The sequence below is a fragment of the Pristis pectinata genome, chromosome 3 (genome assembly GCF_009764475.1).
Source record: "Pristis pectinata isolate sPriPec2 chromosome 3, sPriPec2.1.pri, whole genome shotgun sequence".
NCBI classification, from domain to species: Eukaryota; Metazoa; Chordata; class Chondrichthyes; order Rhinopristiformes; family Pristidae; genus Pristis; species Pristis pectinata.
Genome location: NC_067407.1, coordinates 16,479,226 through 16,491,690, shown reverse-complemented (window position 1 = coordinate 16,491,690; position 12,465 = coordinate 16,479,226). Strand labels below are relative to the sequence as shown.

Sequence of the window (12,465 nt, the reverse complement as noted above, 5' to 3'; positions counted from 1 at the left end):
AGGCATGACAGTCAATTTGAGATGGAGGATCAGCCACGATCTTACTAAATATTTTCAGGTCTACTTGTACCTGTGTTTAAATTCTTATACTTGAAATTATGATTTACCAAGAGTCATGAAAATTTCAGTAAAATAGCTGGAACATCTACTGCTGAACTGCATTGACTTCTAGCTCTCATGGTTGAGGTTTAAACCATTGGGGAAACAAAAATAAACTTGCTCTCCAGTGATATCCAAGGCTCCTGCTGAGGCAGGTACAGTAGTATCATTCAAGAAGCACTCGAATAGGTACAAGGAAGGGCGGGGCTTAGAGGGCCACAGGCCAAACACAGGAAATTGGGACTAGCTGAGGGTAGCGTGGACTGGTTGAGCCAAAGAGCCTGTATCTGTGCTGTATTGCTTTATGGCTCAACTGTTTGGTCAGGAGTAAACAGCAGAGTGCAGTTCCACCAAGTACAAATTATACAGAGTAGAAAACTCAAGATTTTGGCGAGGGGATTTTAGCATTTAACTTTAAATGCAATATTTTACAGAAAAACAGCATTAGTCAGTGATAAACAAGACATCTGCCAACTAAATGGCTGACTAGAACCAGTTGTCTAGTCATCAAGCTCAGCAGATACTGACTCAGGATTTTGGAATTTTAGCTAGCACAAATACAGAATGCTTTTGTTAATGCACATAATAAGTGGCGCAAGATCCATTTCCATTTTTCACACTGTATGAACTCTACAAAGAATGAAATTGGGATTTCGATGAGGGGGGGGTGGGGAAATCTAATGAAGTGGGTGAAAGAGACTGTGCATTTGTATTTAAATAAAATCAAAGTTGAATGAGTAAGCACCAGCACCAGACATTACAGGAACACAGGAAAGTAACTGGCTGGTGAGTTTTGCAGCTTCCCATTCCCCCTCTCCCCGCCCCCCATCTTAAAGCAATTCACACTAAATTATAATCCAGCAAAACTAAAATTGGCAGCTTGAAATAAGATTAAATTACAAAAATTATGAACAGCCAGCTGGAAAACGTAATTACTACATAAATTATCACAGACAAATATCAGAGAAATGTAATATAGGGTTATAGTACCAGGTAATTCCAATTTCCCCAAATATTAACTGGGATTGTCTTAGCATAAAAGGGTCAGAAAGTTTTTTTTTGATGTGAGCTTTTTGAAACAGTATATAGATAGGCCAAAGAGGGAAGGAGCATTACTGGACCTTATCTTGGTGAATGTAGCCAGTCAAGTAGAGGGAACGTCAGTGGGTGAACATTTTGGAGACACTGACCGTAACTCTGTGCATTTCAAAAAGATAATGGAAAAAGATAGGGATGGGGCAGGAATAAACATCTTAAATTGTTATACCAAGAGAATATAAACTTCACATTTCTTTGTTTTTGTATCAATTGCCATCATGGTAACACAAATATGCTATGTGCTGTATTCAGCATCGTCAGCCATTGCAGTTTATCATTTCAACGGCAATCCCCTACATTTTCTCCATGCATCTCAGTAGTAATACTTCCAAACAGCTACCATTTAAAAAAAAATACAATTCATTTAGCAATTGCAGCTTTCTCCACAATCTGCCAAGTCTGTTAAATGCAGGATTATTGTTCTTTCTTCTATTCTGGAATTATAAATTAACCTCACAGTATCATCAAGGGACAAGTTTGCCAAAGAAAGTTGCCACTGATGAGAATTACCACTGATGATACAACTGACTTACTTCTTAAGAAAACTTATTTTTTATCAAAGTAATAAACTTATCAAAAGTGGTAATTCATGGAAAAATCTCAAAGTAGTAGCAAATTCAGTTGACATGGATTCTGCAGAGACATTAGCTGAAAATATGGCACATATGAGAGAACCCAAATTCTGGGAAGTTTCTTCCTTCGAAAGGAGAATGCAACAATACAGGAAGTGTGAGGAAACTTAACATGACATTGGCTTGATACGGCAGCTGACCATGATGTACCCGACAACTGAGCACGTAAAAAAAGTCAGCAGGAAATTCTCAGTAGAAAAAAGCATTTTTGTTAGACAACATTGATGTGCTGCACCGGGGCACCACAGGATGTGGGGCCTTCCCCTTCCTCTCCATCCCTACAAACCCCAGAGCAGTAAGCAGGCACCTGTGGGGAAGCTACACCCAGCAGGCTGCTCCTATTGCAGTTCTGAACAGCCAATTGCAAACTGGTTCCAACACATGAGGACCAATTCTTCCAACTCAGGAACTAGAAATCATGCAAAAGAATGACTAAAAACAAAAGTATGACTAAATAAGAAACAAGCACCCTTGTGTAATTTGCAGTACTGGACATACACTTTTTGATTCCTGCCACTCCTTACATCCTAACAAATAGAAAATAAAGACAATTTGTTTATAACAAATGCACTTTTACATCCGGGAGGAAAAATCTTACCAGATAATTAAAAGTGTACTTACTGTGTTATGAATCCAAGAACTCAAATAACAGCAAAAAAAAACACAAACCCAAGGTTGAAGCATTGTATACTAGTACTATTACATTCTGGTAAGTCCATATTATTACTAGACAATATAATTGTTCAATGTACATCAATAGCATCTAAATGCAGGCAAGGAGGTACAGAAGCTCACTAGGTCAATTGACTTCCTCATCATTTTGTAATTTTGCATTTTCAGCTTGGGAAGGAAAGTAGTTATAACGTAAGTTAGGCAAGTTAGAGAAAAAGGATAAAGGTAAATGATTACAGAGATCTATCAACTGGCAGAAAAGCAACACCGTCATGCATCCAGCACTGTGAAAGGAAAGACACAACATTAAGTGCAGACTATATGTTTAAACAGAGAATCCAGGAAAACAGAAGCCATTGCTAGTAGATAAGAATCAGTGACAGTACAGGTGAACACAAAATACAGGTTTCACTTATGTCCACATTTGCTTCTACAGATTCACACTTGCAACATAGAAAGAAAAACAGAGCATGCTTTCAAGAAATTACAGGAAAGCAGCTACCAATCTCCACAGCACAGTAAATGCAAGAATATAAGTAATTCCCATTAGATCATTTAGAAGGCAACAAGTGGTGTCATTTTATTCAAAAAAAAAATCTTCCGGTAATTTTGTGCAAATTGGCCATTCCTCCAGTAGAATTCATTAATAGTTTGTAAAAAAAAAATAAAAAGCAATATTGTAGGGATTTCTTATCCAATAGCACATGCTCAAATCAAATAAATTTAAAACTCACATTGTTGCTCCTCCATATAGCTTACTTTAAACAACACTTTTATTATGAAAGATTGTATTCAGTTCATTTTGGATTTTCAGCACTCAGAGTGGGGTTTTACCCACTGCCATTAAGAACAACAACCAGGAGGTTTAATTCCATCAGAACCTATGTTTGAAATAAAAAGAAAAAAAACTTTGCACATTGTTTCAATTTTTTTTTTAGCTTTCTAATAGTGGGAAAAAAACACTTGTAAGAGCTTTTGACCGCCAGCACATGCAAGAAAAAAAATTCTGCATCAGAAGTCAGAATGAATAGTGGACAATTTTCTTTATTAGCAACATGAATGGAAAATTTTCTTTTAAAAACAAGCTAAATTGGCTTCAGTTGTATTATGATGTTAAAAGTGCAAAATAAGGATTCATGTCAGCAGGTTTAGTTGCAATATTTGTCTGCAAACTGCACTGTTGTTGCAAACAAGAACCGTAGAATTTTATTTCTCATTTAGTTTTGCTGCAGAAATCCTTTCAGCATTTGCGTAGCTACATCCTGTTTCACAGTTTTGGGTTCATAATTTTAAAAGTAGATGCCTGCACACAGAACAATGGATCTGCAAAAGCCAATGGCAAAAGGTTTTCAAAAGTAGCAGTATTCAAAGCTTTCAATTAGACAACAATAATGCCAAAATTAGGACAGCGATTCATTGATAAGTTTTTATTCATACTAAACTCTGGTAGTGAGTTATTACTGGTTTGCTAGTGTGGGTTCAATTCAGAATAATATCCTGGTTATGCACACAATGATAAAGCAGTATGCACTTGTTTGATTTTTGATGCAAATATCAGCATTAAAAGTTGATCAATACAACAGCTTTTCAATGAGCCTTTTTTTTATACTTCCATGCTCATCATTCAATTGATTACAATGGAAAATATGATGTTCACTATCTGTCCTATATTACTGTTCTCATTTAGAGGTGTTGTCAAACTATTAGGTCAAAAAAACATCTTAGAAGCAAGATTCTCTTTGGTTCATTTGATATCTCTATCAGTGTGGGATTGAGCCAAGTACAACACAACATCAGCATTCATAGCTCCAGTTGAGAGGAGAAAGAGCAGAAATTTGGACTTTGTTCAGTGACACTGGAAATGTGCTCCTTGGAAAAATACAGGTGAATCCCTACCGAGTAACCCTTTGGGTTAGTGCTCATAATACCACCTAGGCCTGACCCACTTGTGGAACTACATTCAGACATGAGATAAATTTCAAAGGAATGGCAGGGAAAACAAAATTAGGACAACACAGGGGTCTTAAATTGGGAAGTGCATTTTATTTAAGATGACAGTACAAGCAAAGTTAAATCCTCAGAAGCAGAAAGGCACATGCTACCTTGAAAATAGAAGAGCAAGAACATGCATTGTTGTAATAGTAAAAGGCGGATAAAGAATGTCCCAATTACAAGCAAATACTGCATGCAAAAATACAGTGAGAAAAATCATCTAACCCAGTGATGCAAATCTCCCAAATCTTTGGACCAAGAGTGAACAGCCAGAGGCCAGCCTGAAGCCAAAGTGACTTCCCACAATTCCAATATGGCCTGACATTTTAAAATACAGATCTGCCTATCTACAGCCATTTAAGAGATTTCAGCACAACTACTCACAGTTAAACTTCAGTATACCAAGTTTTAAATTCAGAGAAGTTAGGTAGTTTTAAGGCAATGTGAGAACTTCTGTATAATCAAACTGTCCCATTTCTGATATTTGCTGGGAGGAAAGGAAAGAGTTAAATGGTTGATGATACCTGGTTCAAGGAAATTGCACTGAGGAATTCCATCAATCACAATCATCTTCCATTGTGCTAGGTATGGTTTCCAGCTTCCGAGAGTTACACCCCAACTCATCCCGAGCCCTGATACAGGGCAGTCATTTTCATTTCACCTCTGGAATTCAGCTCTTTTATCTATGCTTGGACCTAAGCTGTCTGACACAAGTTTTGAAACTGAACTATATTGTCATAAACCATTGAAAACTGGGCAAGTTATTGGCAAGTTAGCACACTATGTAACAAAACTGCTGCACATCATTAGTTCAGTTTTTCTCTCTCTCCATTAGTCCTTTTGACCTGCTGGGCATGTCTCATAAGTCCTGTTGCTAGCAACACAACACAGACAAAGTAGTATGCTTAGCCTTCAACAGCATCCATTAACCGACTTGATTTGGCCATACCCCATCAGAGATGCTCCGTTTGTTCTAATCAGCCCTCCCCCACTTTCTCTGCAACTTAAAGCCATTATACTATCACTGATTGTCTGTGAAATGAAGGGTTGTGTGAACTACCTAGTGTTTAACTTGTTAACTAAATATAATTCAATGGTGAACCATAACATTTATTACTTCAGTGCGAGTAATTACTTATTTTCTCAATATTATCCTTCCTCCCCCCCCAACAGATGTTGCTCGACCTACTGAGTTCCTCCAGCAGATTGTGTGTTGCTCCAGATACCAGCATCTGCTGTCTCTCATGTCTCCATCTTACTTCAGAGCTTACCCACAAGTGATTTCATTGTCCATGAAATGAAGGGTTGTGTGAACTAGCTAGTGTTTAAATGCTAGTTCTTATTATACACAAATCACGATAACACAAGGGTAAAGTACGCTCATTTGTTAATTCACTTGTTAACTAAATATAATTCAATGATGAACCATAACATTTATTACTTCAGTGTGAGTAATGACTTATTTTCTCAATATTATCCTATTAATTTGAACCGCTAACATCTACCTGGCTAAAGCACAGACCTATTGCTGTTTCCTCTTGGTCCTTTCTTGCCTACAAGTACAGCTATTGTCTAATACAGCACTCACCAGTACATAATAGTAGGCATACAGCGCTGTCAAATGGTGGATTACAAAGTAAATGTCCCCAATTGCTTTCCAATACCACAAAATAAGGAGGAAATCTAAAAAAGCAACACAGAACATAAAATTAGAAATAGGTGTGAAGTGAGAGTTTATTCAGTTACTCACATTAAGCTATAACAAATGTTACATAATCCATAAACATGACTGTCATTTGAAAATCATACTTGCAAATTGGTTCTAGTGAAACAAGTTATGAACAATTTTGTTAAAATTGACCAAGCATTCAATTTCTTTAAGCGAACTTTTTTTTTTGCATGTTCCTTAAAAATGCATTCAACACAAGTTAGCCAACACAATAAAGTTCTGTATTTGTTAATACAGCAGGTAGAATTGGGTGTCTCATTGAGTGTCTTCATGTCTGATGTACCCAACTATACAAACCTTTCGAAGTACTTAAATTAGAGAACAAATTTAAAGGCAAGTGACAATTTGCAGACAGCAATCCTGTTTTTAAAAGCAGTTTCATTTTGTGCAACCTTGTGTGCCTTCCACCAAAGTCGGGTAAATTAGGTGGGTACACCCAGGCAATATCAAAGGGATCACTTTGCAAGCACATTACAGTAAAACTCCAAAATAAAAACCTCAAATCTGATAGTCCAGAAATCCTGATTGTTCAGAGTATGAGCCTAGGATCCAGAGTGTGACAGAGGCCCAGACTGCAGGCCAGTTATGCAGCCAGAGCTAGGGTTGGGGGGGGGGGGGGGGGGGGGGGGGGGGGGGGGGGGGGGGGGGGGGGGGGGGGTGGTGGTTCTGGAATACCAGAGATCAGAAACATGGGTAGGTTTGCAGCCAAAGCCGGGGTCTGGGGTGGTCATGTATTTCCCCTCTCCTTTTAAACTCATTGGGTTCACAGGAAAATTTATCACATGTAAACAAAAGTAAAATAAAAATGGGAAAAATTTTCTCATCCAGCACCACCCAAAAGTCCTAAATGTGGCCAATTAATCAGAGTTTTACTATAATTCCATTATATTGGCATCACTGTCTCTTGATTTAGATATTAAGTCATACTGATTCCCCTTGCAACAATAACTAAATACTTTTCCCATACTTTACTATTTTCAGTAAGTGATCCTAATATTTCTGTATTTCAAAACATTAAATTATTTAATGATAGCATATGTTGCTTTGAAAGCATTTCCTCAAATGGTATATTGGAAAGTTTGCATATTTTGACAGTCAAATAGTGCCTATATAAACTAACAGGTCTACAGAGACATGTTAATATTTCTAGCACTTGTCTTCAAAACTGGGCTTGACCTGAAATGTTAATTGATTCCTTTTCCACAGATTATCTACAATGTTGAGTGTGCTTCCAGCATTTTCTGTTTTTAGTGGTTATTTATAACTTAGGAACTCCAATTATATTTCTTAACCTAATCACACGGCTCAAAATCACCGCTAGAGTCAAAATATTCACTGCAAAATACTCTCCTCCCACTCAAAGACTCTAGCCAAATTTCTGAAGATGAAACACAATAATGTTTAATCTCACAGGACCTTCAGAAAAAACAGGGGCCCAGGGTACACTAGTTTCAGCTTTCTAATTTGGAAAAAATCATACAACCCATTCACAAAACAGTAATAAGTAACAAGGGTTACTTTGAATCTATTCAAAAACCAAAGCAAGGACTTTGAGATTTCTATTGCAAAATAATTCTTAGAAAGAGGCAAAATTCTCTTGCAAAGTTGCTTACAAAGGCTCGGTAAAAATTGATCAAAAAAAAGAAAGCCCAAATAAATATGGATATAAAATATCTATTCACAACAGAAACATTAATTATGAAAGAGGCCTAATTTTCTGAAGTCAACAGGATATATATCCTTAGGAAGAAAAAGGAAGGTAGATAATGAAAATGCCCAGCAGATCCAATAAATCTGAAGTAGGAGAGGCCGATTCATTTCCTGGGATGTAATGGTCAGTCTTTTTTTCCCAGCGTAGGGAAGTCCAAAACTAGAGGGCATAGATTTAAGATGAGAGGAGAAAGAATTAAAAGGGACCCGAGAGGCAACTTCTTCCACACAGAAGTTGGTGGGTATGTGGAACAAGCTGCCAGAGGAAATGGTAGAGGCAAGTACAATTACATTTAAGACATTTAGACAGTTACATGAATAGGAAAGGCTTAAAGGGATATGAGCCAAACTCAGGCAAATGGGACTAACCCTCATAGGCAACTTGGTCAGCACGGACAAGTTGGCCTGAAAGACCCGTTTCTGTACTGTACAACTCTACGACTCTAGGTCCTTCATCAGATACTAAGCTCAAAATGTGATCATGTTCTTCCCTACCTTCAGCTGATGGATGATGGATCAGTACAATTTAAATGGCATTTGTGCGTTTCTACTTAGATTAGTCTAGTAGTAGCAGCCCCATCCAAACAAAATTCTGACTTATATTTCTCATGATGGGACTCCTAAAAGTCTTTTGTCTCCACTGGGTCTTCATGTGCAGAGAAAGATGATGAAACTACCATTACCACATCAAACAATTTCAATGTATATATCTTGCGCAGACTTGAAGCAAAAGATATTTCTTATCTTGTTCCTAGTTGAATTCAAAGAAACTGTACTCTAGTTAACATAAATCTGAAAGAATGACTTGACTAAAAAGGACACTCACCTGAATGAAGTAGCCTGCGGCAAGACCAACATTTAATTTTACCAGTGTAGGGTCCCCCTGTAAATACCAAGAAGCAGAAATTTACATTTAAACAGAAACAATAATCAGTGCTCGCAGCATGAAACCCTTTACCGAGTCAAAATAGTCCAGGTAGTCTGTGGTTCGTCCAGTAATCAAAGCAGACTCACCAACCAGAAAGCCCATCCCAGATACTGTAGGTGTTCAGATACTGAGACCAATTGTGATGTCTTTGCAAATACACAGCTTGCCAAAAACATCAAAAATCATAAATAATTTCAACTAGCAATTGTATTCCTATTAAGGGGACAGTGACTGCAAAAAAGATGGAGATGGGGAAATTGAACAGGAAAATGCAGTTAAGAGTAGCACATGGCAAATGCAATGGAACCTTCACAACAATTCTACATGGAAATTAATTCCACATTATAATTTTGAGACTTCATTTATAATTTTATGCTTAATCAACATTCTCTGCAAGCATCAAATCCTACATTTCCTGGGCAAATACTAGTAATTTATTTATTTTTTAAATTTATTGCTTGAAGTTAAAACACACAGAATAAAGAGGTCCTTAACATTTTTTTAATTACTATAAGTCAATGTGAATATGTCTGATACTGAAATTAGTCAAAACTTGCAACTGCAATGAACTGTGAGGAGAGTAGGAATAGACTTCAACCGATTATAGACAGGCTGGTGAAAATGCTAATTAATTACATTTTAGAGGAAGAACAAGGAAAAGCCACATAAGTCAGATGGCACTATTCCAAAAGGATACAGGAACAAAGATCAAGAGATACATGTGTATAGATCGCTGAAAGTGCCTGGATAAGTTGGTAAACAGTTGAAAAAGCAGACAGGATCCAAGGCTTTAGAAACATCGGCAGTGAGTACAAGAGCATAATGAACTTTTATAAAACCCAGGCTTGGCCACAGCTGGACTAATATTCCCAGTTCTGAGCACACTTGAGGAAAATGAAGGTCTTACAGTAAGTGAGAAAAGATCAATAGGAATACTTCTTGGGATCAGGGACCTACTTAGAAAGTGTGGAGAAAATGGGATTGTTCTCCTTGAAAGAGAGGAAGTTAAGATAGGGATCTGACACAGGCATTTGAAATCAGGAAGGAATCCTGAAACATCTAAACAGCACAGAAAGAAAGACATTGAAAAAGGTCAAGAGATACAGGTCATGGAATGAAGGTGGCAAAAAGAACCAAGTGACATGACAAAGGTTTTTTTTTCTGCTTTGGTTAGGATCTGGAATGCACTGCCAGTGCACTGTAGTGGGACACAGATTCAACTATGGTGTTAAAATATTTGTAATGCTTAGGAGAGAGGGTAGAGGAGTAGGTGGATTGCTGCTGCATAGACATGTCACAGACTCAAATAGGCTAAATGGCCTCATATGATTCTGCAGCCTGTAAATTATCCATTTGTTTGAAGTCCTAGCAAATTTAGGACAGGTTCCACATTGCAAAGGAAATCTCAGAATACTTAACCAATTTGCTATTCCACAGTACAAAAATAAATTAGTAGCATGTCGCTCAGAAAATTATCTTCCTATCCCTGGTCACACAAACAATTTTAGCCAATATGCTGAAGGCAGACAACTTCCAATAAGGTTTTGTACCCGAGAGTAAGTAAAACATGCTCCTTTTCCCATCTCATACAGGCACTACTCATTGTTTCTAAGCAGCAGTCCCTGGCTACTGTCAATGTTAAATTACATACTCGTTTTCTCATTTGGGAGAATCTGAACAAGAAAAGCGCCTATTAAGTCCCTTGGGACAATTCACCTTTAACAGGCTGATTTATATTTTTCCTCTATCCACCTGCCTTGGTTCATACCCCTTAGTAACAACCTTGGCTAGCAAAAACCTATCAATCTCAGATTTACAATTATTGAATTGCCTTGATCCTGATTTTAAAGTTAGGTCACTCTGCCTCGGATTCCTCCATCAGCTGACCTAGTTATCCAATCAATTCTTTTCAAAATCTTGAGAACTACAAATTGACCACCCACCTGAATCTTACATATTCCAAGGATATAAGCCTAGTTAATGCAATCCCCAAAATACAGTGTGAAGAATTGCACACAGTAGTCTAGATATAATTTTAAATAGAGATTTGTATTGCTGGAGAAATGCTTCCTCCTTTTGTATGCAATAGTTTTTGATTATAAAGGCCAATCTCTTTTTTGTGATTATGAGAATAGAAGAGATCACGATGTTTATATAATGGTGATTGGATCAGAGTAAGTTTATGTATCCCTTTAAAGTGTAATTATTTTATTGAATACATTTTCAACTCAAGTTTCTGATCAGTGAAATTAAAAGATTTCTTACCAGATTGGATCTGCATTGACTGCATCATCAAACCACAGCAAGTACAGACACAATAGCCCAACCAGCAAAGCATGGAATGTGGACACTACCCTACAAAAAAAAAATAAAAAAGTGAAAAGTCAGGTGAGGCATCATTGATTGCACATTGATGGACTTTTTTGGGTTTACAGAGAATTTGATACTTCTGGCACCGAAGTTTCATATCCCTCCCTCCCATTTTAATCCCAACCTCAGGAAATGTTACGTACTGTCCCAAATCTGAAAAGCTATTTATCCAAATTATAGTCTGACTGCTCTCTCCAAACTCAATTTATCAACTAGACTCACTTCCTGTTCACTCTTTCTTATACAAGTAAATAGTTGATCACTCTTCCTGGACCAATGTTGGTTGATATTGTTAAATGGTCCTTATTTTAAAGCATTATTCCACTCAACCCACTCCCAATGCTTCATTACGTTTGAGGATGAATGCCAAATTTGTTGCTACAAAATTTCAGTAAAACCAAGCAGGAACCCTTCCCCTTAATCCCAAAATTAAGGTATTTTCAAGTAGTGTTTATTGCTTAAAGTTAAGTAAAACAATGTGCAATATACCCTGTGGATCATTTGGTCATATTATTCCATGCAAGCAATTTCTTATTATAATTATCCCTTCCCACATTGTAACACCACTCCCTTCTTCCCTGACATGTACATCTAGCTACTCTATAACTAAACTGCTATCAACTATGATCATTGCATGGCGACAATGATCAGTTCTGTTCCCTTGTCCTGGAATTGTTTCCAAAAAAACAATCTCTCTGCCACAATCTTAAAAAGTCAGATCTATTCTAACTCTCTTCTCCAATGAAAAGAACCCCAGTCTATTCAATTCTGCTCACAAATAGTTTGGAACTGCTTTAACTCTACAAATGTTACACAACTAACAATAGGAGTTTGATTTAAACCACTCATTTGCCCCAGTGAGGGAAAATGATCCTGCAGGATAAACTCAGTATTTATAAATAGAACAATTGATGAGAAATGTGGCAATTTCAGGCAGAATCAAATACATATTACAAGCTTGACGCTTCCAACTATGGAGCCCTTTTTCCCCAATCAAAGGAGAGGATATAAAACAACTGAGGTCTTGTTTACTGCAGGAAACACCAGGTCATAAAACATCATGCTATTTCTAGTTCTTATCTCACATCATCCAGTGTATTCTACAAATTAAGATCTACACATGAACTTTAGTACTTGGTTAACAGCATTCCAGAAGCTTTATTTATAAAACTGAAAATCCAATTAGAAAACCAGTGCCTATTCTAAATATTCAATTTTCTTTTAGCTACATGAAG

General features: G+C 37.2%; 1 protein-coding gene across 1 annotated transcript in view; it reads right to left on the bottom strand.

Annotated features, from left to right (window-relative positions):
- tlcd4a (TLC domain containing 4a) overlaps positions 1 to 12,465 on the bottom strand; it is a 62,893-nt gene that overhangs the window by 32,444 nt on the left and 17,984 nt on the right. Inside the window, exons 3-7 of the mRNA XM_052011686.1 lie at positions 11,126 to 11,215; position 8,884; positions 8,759 to 8,815; position 8,302; positions 6,082 to 6,176 (exon numbers count right to left, since the gene is read on the bottom strand). Coding sequence (XP_051867646.1) covers positions 6,082 to 6,176; position 8,302; positions 8,759 to 8,815; position 8,884; positions 11,126 to 11,215 — 244 coding nt within the window. The remainder of the gene's footprint in view (positions 1 to 6,081; positions 6,177 to 8,301; positions 8,303 to 8,758; positions 8,816 to 8,883; positions 8,885 to 11,125; positions 11,216 to 12,465) is intronic.